This window comes from Musca autumnalis, unplaced genomic scaffold, assembly GCF_047663935.1.
Source record: "Musca autumnalis isolate F117 unplaced genomic scaffold, ASM4766393v1 scaffold_7, whole genome shotgun sequence".
In the NCBI taxonomy this organism is placed as follows: domain Eukaryota; kingdom Metazoa; phylum Arthropoda; class Insecta; order Diptera; family Muscidae; genus Musca; species Musca autumnalis.
The window spans coordinates 1,335,605-1,361,421 of record NW_027412310.1 but is presented as its reverse complement, the minus strand read 5'-3'; the positions used below and the strand labels follow the sequence as shown (position 1 = coordinate 1,361,421).

Sequence of the window (25,817 nt, the reverse complement as noted above, 5' to 3'; positions counted from 1 at the left end):
CCAATCATAAGATTCCATTACAGTTTATGTATTAAACTCTTTCCAATCTCTCTTTAGTCAAAAACAAAAACGAGAAGAAGAAGGAGAATATATGTTAAATGATTTTACACACTCTCTGGTAATTAGCAAACATCATAGTGGAATTGAAACAGTAACAAATTGAACAGCTTCCATCAATTCCTCTTTTTCACTTTATTTTATTTACATATTGTTGCTTTGAATTCGACTTCACATTTAAATCTGTTTCTCGCTTCTCCTTTTGCTTTGTCATAATAATGTATGCTTACATAAAATCTCGGTATTATGTCTGAGTAATCTACATATATAATTAACTATTGGGTTTTGTTGATAAAAAAAATTCTTGTTCTAAAGTGTTAACAAAAGCAATTTGTCCTCAAGAATTTAAATCGTGGGAACCATCAAAACAAATAGTTGTATTTTAAGTAAACTCTTAGTACAAATTTCCATCAAACTTCTTCAATATGTCTTCGCTGGACAAGTTTGTCAGGGCAAATGTGAAATTAGTACAGTTTGGCCAGGAACTCGCTGACTCTATTATAGCGGAGTCTACAGTGTATGCTTTAGAAATTCATAGGGATGAACTAAAATGCATATGGGCGTCAAAAAAATCACTTTATGAAAAATGTGTTGATGAACTTAGCAAGGAAACTAGTGATCCCAAAGCAGAGGGAAAAGAGGATGATTCTGAAGAGGGGAATCCAGATATTGATAGTATCAATTCCAGATATCATTCCTCGTACGAAACGTATGTAAAAATTGTATCCAAAATCAGTGCTAGTATCCACGACAGAACTAATACTCCAACAAATACTCAGGTTAAACATACGTCATCAAATTTCCATTTGGCACCGTGTGACACCGAGTCCTTTAAGGGCGACTATCTCTCCTGGCCCTCCTTCAGAGATATGTTCTCTGCGATCTATATTCAAAATTCCGATTTATCTAAAGTACAGAAGTTATTTCATTTAAGAAAGAAAACAGAAGGAGAGGCTTTTGATATAGTTCAAAAATGCCCTTTAACCAATAGTGGATTCGACGTAGCCTGGAGGAATTTGAAAGAACGTTTTGAAAACAAACGCATGTTGGTACATAGTCAACTACGCATTCTCTTTAATCTTTCTCCCGTAACGTCCGAATCAAGTGAAGAAATCAAACATCTCCAACGTGAGATAAATTCTTGTATTTCGTCATTAAAACTATATGATATTGACATCTCAAGCTGGGATGCCATATTTGTTTTTATATGTTCTACCAGGTTACCTCGAACAACGCTTTCATTGTGGGAACAATCCATCCAAGTCAAGAAAGATATTCCAAAATGGTCTGATCTTAACACGTTCCTTTCGGGTAGATTCCAAACCCTGGAAACAGTGAATGAAATTAATAAACCTGGAAATAATTCGAAGAGTTCAGCGTCCACTGTCATACCCAAAAATCAACGTACAGATACAAATTATAGAAAAATTAACAGTAACCATGCTCAAGTCAACGATTCAAATCCATTGTGTAACTTATGTAAAAATGAAAATCACACTATACGCAAATGTCCGAAGTTTTTGGCTATGACTGTTGACGAAAGAAGCGCATGCATTCGCAACCTCAATTTATGCTTTAATTGTTTTGCTCGAGCGCACTCCGTAAAGCATTGCAAAAGCTCTCACAATTGCGCTACATGCAATAAGAGACATAATTCTCTCTTACACAAAGGTGATGTTCCACAATTGATAAACCAAACTTCCAATATAATACAGTCCACTGATATACCGTCACAACAGTTACCTTCTGTCTCTGTCATTCCACCTCGACACAATTCTTTCAAAGATAACGTACAGTCTTGTTTTGCAGGCCATTCAAAAAATATTCTGCTTGGTACAGCTGTAGTTCAAATACAATTCCAAGGCCTGACCTATTTCGTCCGGGCTTTAATTGATTCCGGGTCTCAGGGAACTTTTGTCTCTGAAAAGATTTTCCATCGGCTTAAACTTCCCTTCCGACAAATTGAGGCAGAAATATCTGGTTTGAACGGTGTCACCTCCGCAAAGTCTAAAAAACTAGTCTCATTTTCAATATGCTCCCGATTCAACTCCGAATCGAAAGTCAACATAAACGCACTTGTTGTTCCTCAACTATCGGGGAACCTTCCTAGTAAATCCATTACTGAGAACATGTTCATAGATCTTCCAAAGCTCCAATGGGCAGATCCAAAATTCAACAAGAGTGATCGAGTTGACATGTTAATTGGTGCCGACATTTTCAATCAAATCCTATTAGAAAATGTACAGCGTAATATATGTGGTTCGCTCATTGCTCAGGAAACCATCTTCGGGTGGATAATTACCGGGCCTGTTCCAACAATTCCACCGGTGTCATCCTTTTCCACAACCATCGCCTTTTCCGAAGCAGACAATTTAGAAAAACTGCTAAAGCGTTTTTGGGAGGTAGAAGATATGCCTAAAACAACTATTAAGTCCGCTTCAGATGAGTTTTGCGAAAAACTATACTCAAAAACCACCAAAAGAAATGAGGACGGGAGATATGTCGTATCTCTTCCCTTCAAGGAGCCAAGATCCGATCACATATTAGGTCAATCCAGGGCTATTGCATATGGTCAGTTCATAAGAAATGAGTCTCGCCTTATGAAACATTTTGATCAGAAAGCCACATATGATTCGGTATTAAGCGAGTATTTGAAGCTAGGCCATATGGAACGGGTAACAGCTCCAACACAACAAAAACGCCTCACTCACTATTATTTTCCACACCATGCGGTGATAAAGCCGGAGAGCACTACCACTAAGATCAGGGTAGTGTTTAATGCCTCGTGCCCAACTTCCTCAGGGTTGTCTTTGAATGACATCTTACACACGGGTCCGGCTTTACAGAACGATATTATAATCCTTCTATTGAGGTGGCGATTGTTTCGCTATGTATTTAGCGCTGACATCGAAAAGATGTACAGACAAATCGTTGTCAATCCAGCAGATACCTGCTATCAAAGAATCCTCTTTCGTTCCAACCCGTCCGCTGAAGTCGAAGATTTTGAACTGAAGACTGTGACGTTTGGAGTTAATGCGGCTCCATATTTAGCTATACGAACACTTCTTCAACTAGCCGAAGATTGTAGAGATTCATTTCCTATAGCCAGTGAGATAATAAAAACGTCCATGTATGTAGATGATGTTCTTGCTGGGAGTCACGATATCAAATCTGCTATCAAGGCAAGAAACGAGCTGATATCCGCACTAAATGGTGCTGGTTTTCCTCTACGAAAGTGGACCTCCAACTCTACAGTCCTTCTCCAAGATCTTCCGAAAGACCATCTTTTGAAAGAAAATTTCCTCTGTTTTGAAGACAGCAGTCAGACTAAAACCCTAGGCGTCCGGTGGAATGCCAAGTCTGATAGTTTTGTCTTCGTTTCAAAAAGCCTAACACACAGTGCAACGCATACCAAAAGAAAAATTCTGTCTGAAATAGCGAAAATATTCGACCCTGCTGGGTGGTTAGCGCCCATTGTCATTCTAGCAAAAATCCTTATGAGACGAATATGGCTATCAAATGTGGGTTGGGATGAATCAATTCCGGATGACTGTTTACAGGATTGGGTAACATTTGTGAATAACTACTCAGTCATAGACTCCATACAAATACCAAGATGGATTTCGTTCTCTCCCACCTGTCGTATACAGGTTCATGCATTTTGTGATGCATCTGAAAATGCCTATGCTACTGCCATCTATATTAGGATACACATGGACAATAACTCCTTTTGTGTTAACCTTTTAGCTTCAAAATCTAGGGTATCTCCAGTGAAGACACTCTCCATTCCTAAACTGGAATTATGCGGAGCCACTCTTATGGCAGAAACTCTCCAAGCTATTCTTCCTGCGTTAAAGTTACCAAGTTTGAGCTGTTTAAATGGTGTGATTCTACAATAGTTCTTGCTTGGCTTCGTAAACCTCCATGTAATTGGAAAGTGTTCGTTGCTAACAGAGTTTCTATCATCTCAAATAAAGTGGGTGTAAATAACTGGTTTCATGTCGAGTCCAAATCAAATCCATCAGATTTAGCAACACGAGGTGTTTTACCCCAAGATCTCAAACATTGTTCGCTTTGGTGGCATGGACCCCATTGGCTTCAGCAGTACTGGCCAACTTCTGAAGATCCCACCTATAATACTGACTTAGAAAGTAAAGCTATAAGCGTAAATATGACAATGCTCGAGGAAAAAGTAGACGTCCTGAAAGATATTTCCTCGTATAGTCGAGCAATCAAGGCATTCTGCTATGTTCTCAGATTCATACATAGGACAGTTCAAAAGTATCGATCTGAGTACAATTACTCCTCTCTCATTCTAACTCCCACTGAGGTGTCGGCTGCTAACAACCTTCTCATAACACTAGCTCAGAGAAGGGCTTTCGCGGACGAGTATAAGGTGTTAGTGGAGAAGTCGACACTATCCAAATCCTCATCCATTCTTAATCTAAACCCATTCTTAGATCAAGACGGTATAATTCGCTCAGCAGGCCGGCTTACACATTCTCCAATACTGAGTTATAACGAAAAATGTCCCATAATCCTTCCTTATAACTGCAACTACAGCCAACTTTTAGTACGATTTACTCACGAGATTTCTTTGCGTGGTGGTAACCAGTTGGTGGCTAATCTTGTCCGAACACAATTTTGGATACCCATGTTAAGAAAATTAGTCAAGTCTGTTATAAATAAATGCAAAATATGTGTCTTGCACAAGAAGCGAATCCAAACACAGCTTATGGCAGCACTTCCTCCTGAACGCACGACGTTCCACCGGCCATTCCATACAACAGGCATTGACTTTGCAGGACCGTTTGATCTGCTTAGCTTTGTCGGAAGGGGGAGTAAAGTTACAAAGGGATACGTATGTGTTTTTGTGTGTTTCACAACAAAAGCCATACATTTGGAAGCCACCTCATCCTTGTCCTCCAGCTCCTTTCTGGCTGCCTTCCAAAGATTCGTCTCCAGACGAGGTTGCCCCCTCAGCATTTACTCCGATAATGGCACCAACTTCAACTTTACAAATGTCGTTTATGTTCCAATATCCATCCACTTCGCAGATGCAGCGCATTTTTATCCATGGACGCAAAAGGACGACAGAAAGTTGTCAAGAAGTTTAAATACTGCCGAAACTGTCTAGCTCACGATCATTCTCAGAAGCGTTGTTTTTCCACCGGGGGATGCCATATCTGTCATCTTCAGCACCATACGTTACTTCACGATCTTGTGAAAGACTCCAAAGTTTCTACATCGACTGCTTCATTATCCATAGCCAGCATTACCCTTTCGCAACAAACCGTGACCATATTACCAACTGCTTCTGCCAAAATAGCCTACAAAGGACGTTCTCATCCTATAAGAATCCTAGTCGACACCGGTGCTACAGTCAGCAGAGTTTCTCAAAAAACGATCGACGAACTTTCTATTCCAACCAACCATGCTGGAGACTCCGTAATGTGCCTTTTGGATATTCGTTCACACTCCGACAATCACATCAGCATCAAAGCAGTCGTCCGCGTGGATAAACGTATATCTATGAAGACCCCTATACGATCGATTACGAGATCTTTCAAAGACAAATTCACCAATCTTGTCCTAGCGGATCCTACGTTCCATGAGAGTGGTCCCATATCCATGATCTTAGGGGCTGACCTTTACTCTAAGATAATCTTGACCGGAATCATACATAATGTTGATGGAATCTTGATGGCGCAAAACTCTACTTTGGGGTGGTTAATCTCCGGAAATTGTCAAACCTAAAACCTGATGCATTCATAAAACTATCTGATATTAAAACATATTTAACATTGAATTTATAAACTAATTAAGATCAATGAATTTTTCTTACTATGAATTATTATTTACTCTAAGTTGATGGTGCCCATCAAGGGGGCCGAAATGTTCATTCCTAAGCACAAATATTTCTCTGTGTAGTTCTAGTTATAATCTTAAACTGTAGGTGGCTCTGCCAACTATTCGTTAAATAAGAAAAAACTGTCATATTATTAAAATTCTTATGCTACAAGGCACCTTATAATGAAATAAAAAGACACTTGCGATTTAACAACCAATCCTACTGGTAAGCCTTTTCCTCCTAGAGAACTTCACATACTGCAGCAAACGTTCTCCTTTCTTTTCTATGGTATTACGAATCATTTCCTGAGGTGATATTTCTTTCCTACTGCTGATAGTAGATGTTTGCTAATTCATTTCTATTGCGGGGTTTCACATCATCACCTCCCTTTCAGTTCAAGTTTTAAGGATTTCAGCTATATCTGTTCAATCGAATCAAATTTGTACCAAATTTAGTACCATTTAGTACTTACAGTATACATAAGTATGAAATTCCCAAACTAACTCCATACATCTATCCTGTACTCCAACAGAACTATTGTACCAAATTTAGTACAATTTAGTACACATAAGTACGAATTTCGAAACCTACCTGCATATGTAAATTCTGTAGAGTAATCATAATGTCAAATTTTAGTATTCCAGCTTTATCTGTTGATCCAAATCCAATTTGTACCAAATTTAGTACCATTTTCCAGCTCTATCCGTTCATCCAAATGTAAATTGTACCAAATTTAGTACCATATAGTACATATTAAAAAAAATTCCGAAGCCATTTCCTTATATCATCGCCACTCCCCAACCTTTATTCCTGTACCAAATTTCAAGATTCTAGCTATATCCGTTCAATATATACAATTGGTACTAAATTTAGTAACTTTTCGTACACTCAGAGGTCGAATTTTCAAAAACCCCTTGGTAAATCTTTCTAACCCATCATCAGTGATCCTCATTCCAAATTTCACAATTTTAGGCCTTCCCGTTTGCCTAATACAAAGGGTACCATATTTAGTACCTTTTAGTACTATTCGTATACGTAAGAATGAATTTCCAAAACTACCTCATCCCTAGACTCCAACAATAATCTTAATTCGAAATTCCAGGAACCCATCTTTATCCGTCCAACCAAATCCAAATTGTACCAAATTTAGTACCAATTAGTACTTTTCGTACTCATAAGTATGAATTTCCAAAACAACCTCGATACTACACTCCAACAATATTTTTAATTCGATATTTCAGGACTCCATCTTTATCCTTTCACCCAAAACAAATTGTACTAAATTTAGTACCATTTTGTAGTTTTCGTACACCTAAGTACGAATTTCCAACCTATTTCCACATCCCAATCCCATACTCCAACAGTAATCTTTTTTCCAAATTTTAGGATTCCAGGTTTATCCGTTCACCAAAATCCAAATTGTACCAAATATAGTACTATTCGTATCCATATGTATGACTTTCCAAAACTACCTCCATATCTCAAACCTACACTCCAACAGTAATCTTTATTCCAAAGTTTAGGATTCCAGCTCTATCCGTTCATCCAAATCGAATTTGTACCAAATTTAGTACATTTTAGTACTTTTCGTACACATTTTCAAAACCACCTCTTATATCAGCCCTACTTCCCTTTCTTGATTCTCATTTCAAATTTGAAGATTCCAGCTCTATCCGTTCACATAATACAAAATAGTACCAAGTTTAGTACTTTTTGTACACTTCTATTTCGCATTTCTAAAACCCCTGTTGTACATCTATCCTACACTCTATTAGTGCCTCTCGTTCCAAATTTCAGAATTGTAACTCTTCCCGTTTGCCTAAAACAAAGAGTACCATATTAAGTACCGTTTACTACTTTTCGTACCGTTCTAGTTCGAATTTCCGAAAAAACCCAGCCTTATCTGACACCTTCGGACCAACACTGACCCTCACCCAAAATTTCAAGATTCAGCTTCAGCCATTTGGTCTGGGCGTTGATGAATCAGTCAGTCAATCACTTTACTCTTTTATTAATATAGATAATCTGTGTTGGCTTTCTTGGAATTCATAAGTTTAAATTTAACTCAGATCTAAGGTTTGAAAGGGTTTCCAAAACACATTCTACATATGTTGTAACATCTTCTGAGTAAATAAATTTTTAAAGAGTTTCTACTGTTAGGCATATCTCTAACACTGGCGGTAATTGAAATTCTGGTTATGTAGTATCCTCAATTTCTTCATTAGAATTGCTTTCAGATAAAACTTCCAATAGTATGTCGTCATTATACTTTCATCTAAAACTTCCAATATTATGTCGTTGTCATTATACATAGCATCGATGGCAACTAATTCATCAATATCTTCTAAGTGTTGGGAGAAATGGGAATGGAGACAAAAGTCAAATGGCAGTCGTAATTCAGTTGACTAACCCCATCTTCGAACATGTTGTGTATATGTTTGGTGGTTTGATGTTGTTTGATTTAAAAAAAAAAAACAGCAAAATATTGGGAAAAATGTTTCTTTCTCGTATGGTTCGACGTTATAACCGATAGCAAAATTCAAATATTTCATAAAAATACGACGTTACCACCGATATGACGCTATAAGCGATATTTATTTGTGTGGAATATAAAGGGCAGAAATTCCGTACTTTGGGATTTGGTCGTAAGTGATATGACGTAATAAACGACCACATTATAAGCGATTTCGACTGTATATAAATAGTAACGCATGTTCAGTTTTATATGAGCATTTAATTCAGTTATTTTTTCTTCCATAGATTTTTAATTTACATAAATTTTTTTAATGAACTTGTCCCGCTGCCTGCGAGATGTACAAGCTGATTTATGTACTGTAGGGATCTCTAACCACTGCTAATAAAATGTAGCGAACGGAGTGTTTTTTTCACGGCTCCGTTTGGACTGCATGTGGATGCTGTTAAATTGTGAGGAATTGGAGTGCCTTTTTCACGACTCCGTTGAGCTGCATCCGGATGTTGTTAAAATGTGACACGTGGATGTGGTTATTTGGATTGGAAGCAAATGGAGTTAAAATGTGAGGAATGGTGTACCTTTTTCACGACTCCGTTTGAACTGAAACAAAACATGCCGTGAATGAACTAGTGCACATTGCACTACTTCCAATTAATTTTACTGGGATTAAGACGTCCGCGTGATCAATATCATTAACTTTTGTTAGGGGCTATTTCAGCTCTTTTATTAATGACGCGCATACCTGGCTAACCTGAGAGCATGGGTCAAGGGAAGCTCTTATCAGAATTGATGTATAGGGAAGACAAAGCAGAATCAATCAAAGACATGACGCGGCCGATGGGCAAAACCGAAGTTGGCAAAATGTGAGGCCCCACCAATGCTGAAGGCTTCTCTACCACCCGAGATTTATTCTGGGACTTGCTTCCACGTGTTGTCCTATGCAACATGGTGTGGTGATGGTCGGTACACAATTTACAAGGCCGACGGACGGGGCAAACTCGGGATGTATGGTCGGGGCGTAAGCAATTATAACAATAACGATAATAGGCTACCGCGCGGGTTACATACTCTCACCACCCTAATATGCACACTTATGCTAACCACGACGAGTGTTTAATTACGAATAGTTTCATTCTCTTCTCAAATTATGATGTTTCATTTCTTCCGTTAGAACTTGACCATTTAGCAGAAGTGCAACTTTGTGTTTTCGCACAAAGTGAAAGATGTCAAATTCTAATGAGAATGTACTAAAAATTGGCGCCACTTTGCAGTGTCCATCGTTTGTTTTTATTCTCTCTTTGGCTAAATAAAGAGTGGTCATTCGATTTTCGTCGATTGAAGTAATAACTTGGATTTTCGTCCACTATTGGATTTTCGTCCACACAACAACTTTGTAAACAAAAGGTACAGATATTGTTTTCCGAACAATATTATTAAATAAAGGATTAATTATTTTTATTATAACGAAATTGATACTGCTGTTGTTTTGTTTTCTTTTTGGTTTTTTCTTTTATTGCCTCCGCAAACATTGGTCCAATCGAGCCGAATACATTGCTTCCAGCAAAAGGAAATTCGGATTCTCTTCACTTGGGAAGCAACAGCAATTGGTTTTTTCGTTGTTTTACAAAGGCGCTCTGACTCCGTCAGCAACCAACAAAGTCATAAATAACCATCATCATTCCTCATATTAATTGTCATCAACAACTTCATTATTTTAAGTAAGGTGAGTACCGTCAAATAAGTGAGCATTCGCGAGTGTAATTTTTGTTCTCCAATAAATATAATAAGGTGTTTAATTTATTGCTAACATTCGCCCTACAACGCCGTCGCGACGTTATAGTTGTTGTTGTTCTCTCCAAGAATATCTACATTTCTTTTTCGGGTACTCAAACTAATTAAAGAGTGCAGTGATTCGTATTTGTTGGCATTATTTTCTATTCGAGAAAAAACATTCATATCGTTGTTAGTGTTTCTTCAATGCATATTCAAATTGTCAAATAAAAGAAATAAAGAAAGAAGAAAAAACACTAACAACTCTACTAGCCACTATCCGTTGAGTTGTAACAACAAAACCCATCACTGCAGTCATCTGTTCTGTTGATCGTTCGATCGATATACACACACACGTGTTATTAATATACGAGGTCCGCGCCAAAAGGTAAATATACGAGGGGTGCGTGAAAAGTTTTATTGTCCATTCTGAATATTTTAATGAAATTTCTTTTCTATTATTTTTTACAAAATAATTGTTTTTCTTGTTATTGTTGGTAATTAGTGTGCATCTTACAGTCCGTGCACCCTACAATAGGTCAACATTATTGAACATTTTAGGATTTTCGTCCATTTTTGAAATTTTTGGAAAGTTTGTGGTTTTTCATTTGGTTTTCAATTCAGAAATAATTTGTTTGTGTATTATTCGATACGCACAGCCGAAATTTATTGCACTGAGAGAAATTTTTGAAGGTCTTCAGTACACAGCGAAAAATAAAAACTTTACGTTTCTTGCCAATTTTGTTCTTTTTATTGTATTTTTCGGTACAATAAAATAAAAATAGTGTATTTTCGACACATTTGATGTACTAAACAAAATTTAGTGACTTTTCGATACACTTGGAAAAGAATATTTTGCAGTTTTTTGGATTTTGGTGTATTTTTCGATACATTAAAAATAAAGTTGGGTATTTTTCGATACCGATTTTCACAATTGTTGGTTTATTTTTTTGGAATTTTTCAGATGTTTCTACTATTTTTCGTTTACATTGGTAATTTGGTACGTTTTATTGTATTTTTCGGTACATTAAAATAAAAAAGAGTGTATTTTTCGATACAAATTTTACAACCACTTAGAATTTTGCAGATTTTAAGAAAAATCAACACTGATTTCCGACGTTGGCTTGAGAAACTTTAGTTGACAAGTTAATATATTATAGCATTTTCGTGCATTGTGAACTACTTCTTCAAGTCAGGTTGTTTTGGTCTACTTTAGAAAGAAAAATTTTCGATTTCATTCAAATTTTATATCGATTTTCATCGTTATGTCGGTTACTCCTCTAGACAGATTCATCAGAGCTACAGATGCTCTAATTACGTTTGATTCCAACTTCACTTCTCTCCGAGATGAAGATCTGGATATCTATATTCTTGAAGCTCAGGCAGCCGAATTTAAAGTAATGTGGAAAAAAGTAAAAGAGATGTTTGACGAATGTCTTAATTTCCTAAAAACTGCTGATAAACCCGATCCCAATGGCATTACATCAGCAGAGTGTAAATATCAGGTAGCTTTCAAGGCCTATATAAATACAATTGCAATGATCAATCGGAAAATTGATGAACATAGAGCTAGGTCGATGAATTCTTCTTCCACTTCTGGTGAAAGATTTTCTGTTTCTGAAGGTTTGAATATAACTAGATCATCAGCTGAAGTATACGCTTCATACAATGATAATGTTTTCCATAGTTTAAACCTTCCACCATGTGATGTTGATATTTTCAATGGCGATTTTCTTTCATGGCCTAAGTTTAGGGATCTTTTTTCTGCATTGTTTATTGACAACAAGCGCTTGAGTGACATAGAAAGGCTATGTCACTTATTGAAGAAAACTAGTGGCGAAGCGAAAGATATGGTTTCAAAATTCCCTTTGACGAATAGGAGTTTTAATTTGGCTTGGAATGCTTTGAAGGAGACGTACGACAATGTACGAATTCTGGTGAATAACCAATTAAAGTTATTGTTCGACCTTCCGGTCATTGATATAGAATCATGTTCAGGATTGAAACTATTACAGCGGGGTATAAATAGTTGCATTTCTGCTATGGACATTTATGATGTTTCGACCAACGATTGGGATCCGATTCTTGTTTTCAGTTGCATCCAAAGATTACCCACAAACACTGTTCAATTGTGGGAACAAAATGTTCAAAATAAATCGATCCTATCTTCATGGAAAGATTTAGATTCCTTTCTTACAGAAAGAATTCAGACACTTACGTGTCTTCGTGACATTAGGGGAATTGAATCCAATAATAAACATGAAAGCAAGTTTTCCAAACTGAGCCTTTCCAAATCCTCATCCACCTCTTCAGGTCGATTTTGTATTATGTGCCCTAACTTAGTTCATCCCTTAAGATTTTGTCCCAAATTCTTAAAATGCTCGATCGATAGTCGTTTTTCGGCACTTCGACGTCATCATTGTTGTATGAATTGTCTAACTCCAGGTCATGAAGTACATAAATGTCTAAGTAACCATAACTGTTCAAGATGTAACAGGCGACATCACACGCTGTTACATCGTGAAAATTCCTTCCATATGGGTTCTCCTAAATCGACTTCGTCAAATTCTAATTCAAGTACCCCCAAAGTATCGCGAAATGTATCAGTTCAAAGCCCAGACCTCTCTTCTTCTTCGTCTGGTACCTTTTCAACAAATAGGCAAGTGTTCCACGTTGCAGAAAATAGGAAAGTCGTATTAGGAACGGCTATGGTGAATATCGTTCACCAGGGAGTTTCACACCCAGTTCGTGCCCTTATCGACCCAGCATCCGAAGCTTCCTTCATTACTGAGGAGTTACAACAAAAAATTGGTATTTCTACCACATCAACAGCGGTTACTATTTCAGGGGTTGATCAAACTATTTCCGCTAGATCCAACAAGTGCTGTTCATTTGATATTGGTTCCACAAGCGATGAAATGTTTCGCATAAAGCTTAATGCATTGGTAGTTCCTAGCATTTCAGGAAATTTGCCTTCGACTCCCATTGGTAAGGGATTATATTCGTGTCTTCCAAATATTCGTTTGGCTGACTCTCAGTTATTCGACTGTAGGCCAGTAGACATTTTGATAGGTGCTGATCTATATCCGCAAATTCTTTTGCAAGGAATTAAGTTTAATATTTTGGGTTCTTTGGTTGCTCAAAATACAGTTTTCGGTTGGATCATTACTGGTCCACTTTCAACTGTATAAGAGTATATTCTGCAGTAGTGAGATATGCAAATCATGAGGAAGATAAAAGTTCGAAATGCAATTCTTACAGGAAAAGAAATATTTGAATTCATTTTCTCAGACGTTCATGTGAAGCATTCGCCGTTTTTTGAATTTAGTGTTATTGACTACGTCAAAGTACTTTGCTACAAATCTTCTTCAACATAATCTTGAATCTCCTTGACTATCGTTTACCAATTTCAAAACTGAACACATTTATGCTTTTATACAAATACTATCTCCTAGAGGTGAAATAGTATTTGAATGAAATATTCAAAAAGACATACAGTTGTTATTGGTACACGATAGTCAAATGGACGATTTCGTGGTTCTTCTGATCGAATAGTTCTCGCACTTCGTGTAAATTAGTCGTTTAATATAAAACGTATTTTCGTGCGTTAACCGTGGTCTTCAATTCGTGCAAAAGTAACACGGTGTTGTAGGACGACGAAGAAATTAACTAATCATTCTGATTAAAATGAATTGTTCGTGATGAACATAAATTCTTTCTTTTTTCATATAGTAGAAAAATTGTATAAGACAACCTACTCTCAGCTATTACTAGTCTGACGAGTAAAAATGTACGAATATTTATAAACCACATGTAGTTGTAAGCAGATTCTTAGTAGTGGCTCCTATTCGGGAGTTTAGAATTTGCTGGTCGATAGCGCCCTTCAGGCGAAATAAAACGAAGACTTTCCTATCCGGGATATTTAACAATTCTTCGTTTTTGATTTTAATTTAGCTGATCGGTAGCGCCCTTCTGGCGAAATAGAACGAAGAGGCTCCTATCCGGGAGATTTAACAACTTTTCGTTTCTTTCAGTTCCAAAAAATGTTATTGTATCGAATCGCTCCTATCCGGGAGGTTGAACAACGCTTCGGTACTAAGTAGTAGTGGATGTAGCGCCAATGGAAATTGGCATGGGTCCTCCGGACCACATGGGCTTTCCGAGCCATTTATATTATAAGAAATGTACAAAAAGGAAAGAAATTGCTAAAATGCTCACTATTGACGGTTCCGCCGTTTAATGTAAAATATGTACTCATAACTAAAGAACTAGAAATTAAGTTGAAACATCGCTGGATATTTCAAGGTGGCCGGCAATGTTTAATTACGAATAGTTTCATTCTCTTCTCAAATTATGATGTTTCATTTCTTCCGTTAGAACTTGACCATTTAGCAGAAGTGCAACTTTGTGTTTTCGCACAAAGTGAAAGATGTCAAATTCTAATGAGAATGTACTAAAAATTGGCGCCACTTTGCAGTGTCCATCGTTTGTTTTTATTCTCTCTTTGGCTAAATAAAGAGTGGTCATTCGATTTTCGTCGATTGAAGTAATAACTTGGATTTTCGTCCACTATTGGATTTTCGTCCACACAACAACTTTGTAAACAAAAGGTACAGATATTGTTTTCCGAACAATATTATTAAATAAAGGATTAATTATTTTTATTATAACGAAATTGATACTGCTGTTGTTTTGTTTTCTTTTTGGTTTTTTCTTTTATTGCCTCCGCAAACAACGAGGTCAGCATAACTGTGCAAAAATATTTAAAATGAAATTGGATCTAAGTATGTTGAACTCCAAAAGCCAAGGCTATGCATAGAAAGTTGCTACTGCTGGCTTTTGCTGATTCAACAGATACAAAATATGTATTGACAAATAAATATGACTTTATGGTATTAAAAATCATTCTAAAGAAAACAGTTAAACAAATAAAGTCATATTGAATCAAAACTACGGTCTTTAATTTTTTCCTAAGAATAAAATAAGTTCGACCAATAAATAAAAAGTTAACTGGCGCAGTCGGTAGGATAACTAAAGTAAAAAAAATCTCTAAAGAGGGAATTATTAAGTGAATAATAACAATATAAGATAGAATTAACATTGTCTTGAAAATGTCAAGACAAGGAGGATCCATTGATAGCCCTCCAAACAAAAATTAATGAACTGCAAGCAGTAATTAATAGAGTGGGGCGATTTGAACACCACCACGGGCGCTTGCAGTTTCTGATTCTTGGGATTGCACTGAGCAAAAAAGTCAACTAGACCATATGTCTACGGTGAAAATCGAGCCCCCGGATTTTGACTTGAAGTTTTTTTTCAAGGACTTTTGGATACTTTGACATATATCAACCAAACCACTGAGATTTTCTGTCCAACACAAAGACAACAATTGTAGCCAAGACAATAATAAAGAACTCTCTAGTACATCGCAAAAGCATTGGAACGCTCCTTCAGACAGTTATGGCCTCGAGGAAGTGCACATTTTTCGGAAAATATCGATAAATGACACTGTGCTACAAAATGGGACTCAAATTCAGTGGGTGGATGAAAGCCCTCGGTGAGTGTACTAAGAACCCTAAATTTTCACCATAGATCAAGTTTCCGAGATATTGCGTGATTAATGGTTTAATTTTGGCCCATTAATTGGTGAGAAAATAGCTTTATATCTCACTAAAGCGTTGTTGTAGCTTCATTTTGATATTACATGTCTTCAGTCAAATCGAATGGTGAATCTTTTTGTGGAATATTTCATCCCTCTAACTCCATTCCTTTTATGTCCTTTTCGTCCTTTATTTTTTGAACCGTAGTAAAAGTACCAGAATGCGACATTTTACAGCATCCAAATATTCTACAAAAATGTTGTTCAGAAGATTTTAGGTACGGTTCTCATTGATGACGAATCGATATTTCCCCGTTTTCATGGTACTTTTTGACATTTACCCGGTTTTTGTTCAGAAAACTATGCTTTGTTTTTATGTATATTCGTTATTGGTATGTGGTGCTTTTGAAATACTTACCATAAATAGCTCTTGTAATGACGAACACGTTAATAACAAATTTTATTGAAGGATAGATCCGGTTATCTCAATTTTTGAACCGGTTATTCTGATATCAAAACCGATTTTGGAACCGGTTTTAAGTAACCGATTAACCGTATATGTATATCATTAGAAAGCTAATAAAATGACCAATCAAATGACAGGAAGTAGCTAATTACAACTTTGTTGGTTCCGGAGCTAGAACAAACAAACCGCTTTCTTAAACCGATTTTGATGTAAAATATCACTGGTTTCAAAAATTCTTTTTGGCGATGAAAGTCGATTAAGACAGTTATGCCATAGGTAAAACTTCTGAGTAATGGTGAGATGAATTTGTGTTATGTTGTTTTTTTTTTTATCGTGCACTTAAAGTTCATCGAGAATGAATTAATTCCCCATTACTAAGAAGTTTGAACCACGTCAACCCAGTGATATTTTACATTTTTTTCTAGCTTCGGAACCAACAAAGTTGTAATCAGCTATTTGCTGTCATTTGATTGGCCATTTTATTAGCTTTCTAATGATATACATATACGGTTAATCGGTTACTTAAACCCGGTTCCAAAATCGGTTTTGGTATCAGAATAACCGGTTCAAAAATTGAGATAACCAGATCTATCCTTCAATAAAATTTGTTATTAACGTGTTCGTCATTACAAGAGCTATTTATGGTAAGTATTTCAAAAGCACCACATACCAATAACGAACATACATAAAAACAAAGCATAGTTTTCTGAACAAAAACCGGGTAAATGTCAAAAAGGACCATGAAAACGGGGAAATATCGATTGGTCATCAATGAGAACCGTACCTAAAATCTTCTGAACGACATTTTTGTAGAATATTTGGATGCTGTAAAATGTCGCATTCTGGTACTTTTACTACGGTTCAAAAAATAAAGGACGAAAAGGACATAAAAGGAATGGAGTTAGAGGGATGAAATATTCCACAAAATGATTCACCATTCGATTTGACTGAAGACATGTAATATCAAAATGAAGCTACAATAACGCTTTAGTGAGATATACAGCTATTTTCTCACAAATTAAGGGGCCAAAATTAAACCATTAGTCACGCAATATCTCGGAAATTTGATCTATGGTGAAAATTTCCTTTAGGGTTCTTAGTACACTCACCGAGGGCTTTCATCTTCAAAAAGGATTTTCCACCCACTGAATTTTAGTCCCATTTTGTAGCACAGTGTCATTTATCGATATTTTCCGAAAAATGTGCACTTTCTCGAGGTCATAACTGCATGAAGGAGCGTTCCAATGCTTTTGCGATGTACTAGAGAGTTCTTTATTATTGTCTTGGCTACAATTGTTGTCTTTGTGTTGGATAGAACATCTCAGTGGTTTGGCTGATATATGCCAAAGTATCCAAAAATTCTTGAAAAAAAACTTCAAGTCAAAATCCGGGGGCTCGATTTTCACCGTAGACATATGGTCTAGTTGACTTTTTTGCTCAGTACAATCCCAAGAATCAGAAACTCTAGGCGCCCGATTACACTTTTTTCCTTCCATGCAAATCGCCCCGGCCTAGTAATTATAGAGCAAGAAAAAAATTGTACAACAACAACAAAATGAACAACTATACCAACAACAATTACAACACCAACATCAACAATTTAGTGAACTTTCAAATTTATCTATGTCCCCCAGGGATATAATCGAACAATTTAGAAGATTAAAGTCACTTGAAAATAAAAGTTTAATGCAGTTTATTGCATCGGTGGAATCAACAATAACACTGTGCAACGACAAAACTGAGCTAATAAAATATGGCACACAAATAATTGCGAACGAAAAAATTAATGTTGAAAACGGCTACTTAATCCGGCAACTAGGACCCAGCCCAACGTGGGAAAAGATGAAGGACATCCTGAAGAGACACCTAAAACCTAAAACAACGTATGCGGATATCTTTAACCATGTTAGAGCTGTTAAGGTAAAAAATCTACATGAATTATTTAATGTTTTTGAAAAAGCAGATTTGGCAGAGTTATATGATTTTGATAATGATAAGCCAGGAATATACTCACCATCATGTATAGACAGAGACTTAATCCATATTATGATAGGAAAAATTGATGGTCCAATAAGGGCACATCTAAATGGCAATGAAACCATGATAGACTTAATACTAAAATATACACAGTTAGGACTATTAGATGACAAAGGAGCCATTCACTTTACACACAGATATTCTAAAAATAAAAACAATAAATTTTCAGGACCTAATAGCAATACAAAAGACAATAATAAGGCAGTAAGAAATTATAATATCGATCAAATCAAAATTTTTATAATGATAGATATAAGAATAGTGGAATTACATCAACTCAAACAAGGTCTTCTCACATGAGTGTAGATACTCAAAAGTCATCGCAATACACACTGGATATTATAAATGTTGAACACGAAAGTCAAAGCAATCCGCAAGTAATTTTTTTAAACCAGCCTTTCAATGCAGATTGCCCATAGTAATCCTGACAATAGGCAGGCAAAACATAAAATGCCTAATTGATTCAGGATCGGACATAAGTGTTTTAAAACCACATATTTTTAAAGAATTTTACTCCAAATAGAAATTAAAAATGCCTTTAACTTTTCGTACATTAACTGGATTTGATAAAATTGATTATGAAATAGTTATCCCCTTACCAAAACAATTTGTCGCAACAGGAACATTAATTTGGAGAGTTATGGATTTCGTTAATGAAAAATATGATGCCATTATTGGTAAAAAATTTTTTATACCTCGTAAAGCTAGAATAGACATACCGGGTAAATTTATTGAAATTTTTCGAAATAAAATGTATTTCCAAGAGGAGATTTATCCCATCCTGTACGACGAAATTATTAACATTGAAAGTATCGAAGCAAAAAACATTTTTAATAGTATATACTCGTCCCATTTAAATGAGGAAGAAAATGCTCATATCAAAAAGATATTATCGGAGTTTAAGGACATATTTGATAAAGATGGCGACGATCTCACTGCAACGAGTGAAATATACCATCAGATAATTACTACCACAGAAGCACCGGTATATTCAAAAAAATATAGATACCCTCAAATTCATGAGGAAATAAATAAATAAAAGAAATGTTAAAAATATTACTAAAGAAAGCAATTCTCCGTGCAATAGTCCATTGTGGATTGTTCCAAAAAAATTGGACAATTCGGGAATAAAAAAATGGCGAATTGTTATCGATTATCGAAAACTTCATGAAAATACTATTGGTGATAAATTCCCCATAACTAACTTATCAATTATACTTGACAAGTTAGGAAAAGCCCAATATTTTAGTAACATCGATTTGGCTAAAGGCTTTCATCAGATCCCTATCAAGGAAATTGATAGAAAAAATACAGCATTTTCCACACCAACTGGACATTACGAATTTCTTCGAATGCCATTTGGGCTTAAAAATGCTCCGTCTAAGTTTCAAAGGTTGATGAATTCTGTATTTCGAGAATTCATAAACAAAATTTGTGTCGTCTATATGGACGATGTCTTAATATTTAGCACTTCTCTAAAGGAGCATATAAATAACCTCCGTTTGATTTTCCAGGCAATAAGATCTGCGAAACTCAAAATACAAATAGATAAATTCCATTTTCTACAAAAAGAGACACGCTTCTTAGGACACATTTTAACAGATAAGGGAATTAAACCGAATCCAGACAAAGTAGCTACTATAACATCTCTAAAACTACCAAAATCTGAAAAACAAATTAAATCATTTTTAGGTATGAATGGCTTCTATAGAAAATTCATAAAGAATTACGCCAATGTGGCATATCCTATGATTAGATACCTCTGGTAACGAAACCACCTATTCTAAGTGTCTAAAGTAAAGCTTTAGACTTACATTTACACTAAAATCCTAAATAACAAAATTATATGAATTTTTGAATTACAATTTGTATGTAAAATCGTTACTTTTATAGCTTTAAAGCCTTTGCATAAATTTCGAAAATACTGAATACTTAATTTTTAAATAATGAATATCCAAATATTTACACGACTTGGTATGTGCGCTAGTCCAAGCTCGTTCACTTTCATTTTGTATCCCCAGCGGTAAGCGCAAATCCACCTGGAACTTTAAAATAAATCGCAACCAGCAAATCATTTGTAACGTACAAATTACTTGGTTTTATTGGCACATATCCATAATTGAGTTTCGACCTGAAGGGCGGTTAAGGCAGGTTTACACATAGATCGTTTCGACAACTCTGTAAACCCTACAAAATACAGTCTACGAATATGTTCTTGGGGAGACGTCCAAGTTCCACTTCTCTCAGCTATTGTCAGCAGCTTTGGTCATCATCCACTCCACTACCTATCCCTTGACTCCAAAACATGGTCCATTCGAGGAGAGAAAACTCACATCAGAGCAATTCTCAAAGGAATGACCGAGAAAACAGAAGGTAAACAAAAGAAAAGAAAAACTAACAAAACTAGTTTGCCGGTAACCCTTCATGCGTTCGAACAAAATATTTTTTTGCAGTAAATCTGCGCAGTACCTGCACAAAAAAATCATTTTGCGAATTTTCGAGAAAAAAACACAAAAAATTTTTCTTTATGTGCGTAGATGTGACATTTGTAGTAAAATAAGAAAAATCTTTGAAAATCGACATATAACGCTGAGAATTTAATCTTAATATAAAAAATGCTTAAAAAGTATAATGCAGAGGCATAAATTGGTGTAAATCCAGAAAATAATCAGTAAAGTGAAATATAATTCTTTAAAGAAGAAATTGGTTATGTTTCTATTTTCTCACTAAAAGTGTCTTTAAAAACGCAAGGCAAAAATTCCATTGTAGAACAACAAGAAATCATTAGGAGTTCGCCACAAAGCAAAGCACATAAATTCCCTTTTAAAACATCAAAAACATCATTAGGCGTTCGGCAACAACAAGTGTACCATAAAACCACAAAAAATCGCCACATGAAAAAAATAGAAATAGCGGATTTTTTATGTATCCCTTTTTCATTTCCATGCTTCTTTATTGTATTTGTTCCTATGCTCGTATTCTCACTCATTTCAATTACCTTTCCTTTCCTTAACTTCGTTTTCTGATTTCATTTTTTCCAATTTGTAACCAAAGCTATTTAGCGAAATTTCTCACTGTTGCAAATTCTCCCACTTAGTATTTCAACAGCAATACCAACTACTGATCTTCTCTTAAAATTCTTGTTTTTGTTTTGTGACAATAAACAGGAATTATTTTCTCTTCCTTCATACCTTCCCGTGGCTAACAAAGGGACGATTTCATGCCAAAATAAAGACAGCTGCATTCCTGTTTTATTAATATTTCTCATCACTTCCCACGATTGAGAGACAAGTGTTTGCAGAGATTCAAGTTGTGCTTATCTACTCTTAGTATTTTCTACAGTGATACTCACCTTTATCAGTGTTAGTGATAAAAATATGAGAAAAAGCTTTAATTCAAAAGAGAGTCAAGAATAGGAAGAAGAATGTGGATCGTAAAAGTGTTATACAGTTTAGAGCGCAAATATTAAAATTAGATAAACAAAAGTTTGTGCAGTACAGTACAAGTAAACATATTTTGCAGTTCGTTTGAAAAAATTATATGCTGAATTTTGCATCAAAAGAAGAAATCAATTGGAAATTATAAACAAAAACGGTACGGTCGAAAAAAACAACATATTTCAATCCTGCCTAGGTGAAGAGGAGGTAATTAAAAAATATTCTTGTAAAAATCATGATCAGTATATCCAAATACCAATAACAAATTACAATTGAGGTTTTTGTACGTGAGGACATTTAGTTTAGCATATGCGCAGGTTCCTGAATGATCATATACATGTGCAAATTTCATTCCATCCAACATACAATTTTACATTTTGCCATTTAAAATCTACGCACATGAAGTTGGCGCTTAGACCGCTTAATTCGAATCATTACATTTTATGAATAAATACAAACAAAATGCTATATACAGACATATCAAGTCTTAAATGGTTGAAACCATACACAACTTAATCAAAAAAAAAAAAAAAAAAAAAAAAAACAATTAAAATTGGAATATTCATATAATTTTGAGATATTTCTATTTATAAACACATCAAATCCTATCTGCTAGTATACTCTAGCACTTATTCGTCGAACAAACTATACAGAATATAAACATTTTGGTAATATTTAAAAATATTTATAACTGGTGAAAATTTACTAAATCAAATCTATACATATTTGGTTTATAAATACCACAAAACAAAATTTTACAAACATTTTCCAACTTTGATGCCATTTTCATCCAAAATTCTAAATCTCCTCAGAAAATTGGAATACTATTGAAATCTATATACTTTGAATGAATTCAATCACAATAGTTAAACTTTTTTCAACTTAATGTTGAAGTCACCGTGGGTTTGAAAACTCGCAAAACATTACATACACAATATCCCATAATACTTTTATAAAGGTTTACAATTAACATAATTCCACTCTACACATATACTTCTGCTGTGCCTATAACAACACTTCAATCAACAAAACAAAAGGTTTACAATATACCTGGTTATACACACACACGAGGTTAATGGTTTTTAGTTCAAGTATAGCTGATTTAGCTTACATACATTCTTTTAATTGCTGTTTAGCATAAGGCTACAAATCAATCCTATTCATTAAAATCATGGAAGCTTCTGAACAAAATACCTCCTCTTCAAGCAACTCTGCTGCAAAACTCTCACCAATCCATGAAAAGTTTCTTTTCGATTGCGATCACTTGATCAGTTTTTGCACATCATTCGTTCAAAGTGACATCGCTGATCAAACAGACTCCCTACTTGTAGTCAAATTAGATAATTTGGAATGCAGATGGAAAAAGCTGCAAGCTGATTATGAGAGCCTCATGTTGTCCCCCGAACCATTCAAAGCAAATGCAAAAGTCAACGTTAACGTCTGCTCAGAGGCTTATTATGAAACACGTTCTCAAATAATGGGTGTTCTTCGAATATCAGGTAGAACAAGTTGCCATAGTGTGAACAGACACAGTATAGCTCCTCAAGTCCCTAATAATACTGACAATTCTGAAAGACCAAATATATGCATTAAAGTCCCGCCTTGTGATACAGAGGTATTCAAGGGTAGTTACGAAGAATGGCCCTCGTTCCGTGACATGTTCACGGCTGTTTATGTCGACCACAAAAAACTCTCACCCGCGGCAAAATTGTATCACTTGCGCAACAAAACTAAAGGCAGTGCAGGGGCAATTGTAAAAAGATATCCCTTATGTGTTGAGAATTTCAATCTAGCTTGGGCTGCTCTCAAAGCCAGATACGAAAACAAACGAGTTCTGATGGATAATCAGTTAAAGATATTGTTTAACATTCCAGTTGCCAATGTGGAAAATAGTGACTCGCTTCAAAAAATCCATTCCACAGTAAATGATTGTCTTTGTATTCTCAAATCATTAGATGTTAAAGTAGATAGTTGGGATCCAATTCGTATATATTTAATCTCAACGAAGCTCCCTGAAGAAACGATATCACAATGGGAACAGTCCCTCAAATCCCATCGTGAGCTTCCTACGTGGAAACAGATGGATGTGTTTTTAACTAATAGGTTCGAAGTGGTAGAAAGAATCTCTAGCTTCAAAATCACAAAAAATCGATATAGTCTACCAATGTGGACATCATCGGAAAATTCTATCAAAACACAAACATATGCTTCTCAAGAAAAATTAAACTCAGCTTGTCTCTTATGTGAGGAAAATCATAGCATTCGTATTTGCCCTAAATTTCGGAAATTGACTATTCAAGAACGCATTGATTTCGTGTTCAAGAATAGATATTGTAATAATTGTCTCTCAATTGGACACTCTAAAAACAAATGCAAGAGTTCATGCTTGACATGCAGAAAACGCCATCACTCGTTATTGCATGTGGCCGAAAAGTATTCAATAAAGTCTGAACCTCACACCAGCATGTCCTCAATTCAGTCTAAACACGAAACAAAATATAGCACGAAGCCCAACACTGATGCGACAAAAGAAAGTTCTCATCATATTGAAGCAAACGTAGGTTGCAATAACGAAACTATCTTGCTAAGAACAGCTTTAGTTCAGGTAAAAAACTTGATTTGGCAGACCCAAATTTTAATAGATCATCCAGTATTGATTTGATATAAGGTAATGACTCGGAGAGATACATTAATCTCGATGGTATCATAAAAAATGCTTGTGGGGTGGCTTCGGCATACAGTACTATTTTCGGCTGGGTTCTCAGTGGCCCAATGCCAGCAGAAAAGAGTCACTCATTCACGACTAGGGTAACCAATTCAGATGAACTTCCACTTTGCAATATTTTGCGAAAGTTTTGGGAAATAGAAGAGGTACCATCCACAACAATTATACCAGAATCTCATAATTATTGCGAAGATCTTTACACTGCCACAACGACTCGAGACTCAGATGGTCGATATATGGTTCGACTTCCCTTTAAACAAGAATTTCCTAAAAGTATTTGTCTCGGTTCTTCTAGATTCTTCGCCCTCGGCCAATACTCTAGACTAGAAAAATCTCTTTCGCGCGATTCCGAGCTTCAAAAAGAATATAACTCAGTTCTTAATGAATATCTTTCTCTGAACCACATGGAGGAAGCAAACTCTGAAGAAATTAGCTATCAAGGTAAATTTTATTCATTTTACCTCCCACATCATGCGGTCGTCGGCCCCGAGCATAAATCAACTAAAGTCAGAGTTGTATTTAATGCTTCGCGCAAAATGAAGTCAGGGTTCTCTCTAAATGACGTTCTCCACACTGGCCCAACACTTCAAACTGATTTAATAACCATTGTTCTCAACTGGAGAAGGTACAAATATGTATACAGTGGAGATATTCAGAAAATGTACCGCCAAATCAACGTACATCCCGAAGATAGACCCTATCAGTGCATTTTGTTCCAATAAAATCTCAAATCCCCTATCAAAGACTACCAATTGAGTACAGTCACATTTGGAATAAATTGTGCCCCATTTCTCGCAATACGCACACTACTCCAGCTTGCTAAAGACTCAGAAAAAGATTTTCCCCAAGTTTCTAAGATTTTGCGCCAAGAAACATATGTCGATGATATTTTGTCTGGCAGATTTACACTTCAAGACACCATCGACTCCCAAACAAAACTCATTGCAGTACTCAATTCTGCTGGGTTTCCTTAAAAAAGATAACAGCCAGTGATTCCCGGCTTCTTACTCACATACCCAAAGACGACTTATATAATCTCAATTTCCTAAGATTCTTCGAAACGAGTTCTACCAAGACATTAGGTATAAAATGGAACGCTTTAAGTGATACTTTTTCTTACTCAACCATTCCTTCACCAAAAGAAATAAATGCAACTAAACGACAAGTACTGTCAAAGGTTGCTCAATTATTTGACCCGGCTGGTTGGATAACTCCGGTTGTTATACGTGCAAAAATTCTAATGCAGCAATTGTGGTTAGAAGACATAACGTGGGATGAACAGATTAGCTCTGAGTCACTCTGTATATGGCAAAACTTTTTAAACATTCCACATATTGATCAAATAACAATTCCGCGATAGATACAATACACGCCCTCTGATAATGTGGAGATACATGGGTTT

General features: G+C 35.7%; 1 protein-coding gene across 1 annotated transcript; it reads left to right on the top strand.

The window, feature by feature from the left end:
* The first annotated feature begins 482 nt into the window (after positions 1–482).
* On the top strand, positions 483–5,174 carry LOC141388185 (uncharacterized). The gene is made up of 3 exons (XM_073958211.1): positions 483–1,536; positions 1,867–3,187; positions 4,775–5,174. Exons 1-3 carry the CDS (start codon positions 483–485, stop codon positions 5,172–5,174), a joined length of 2,775 nt encoding a protein of 924 aa, XP_073814312.1.
* The last annotated feature ends 20,643 nt before the right edge of the window (positions 5,175–25,817 follow it).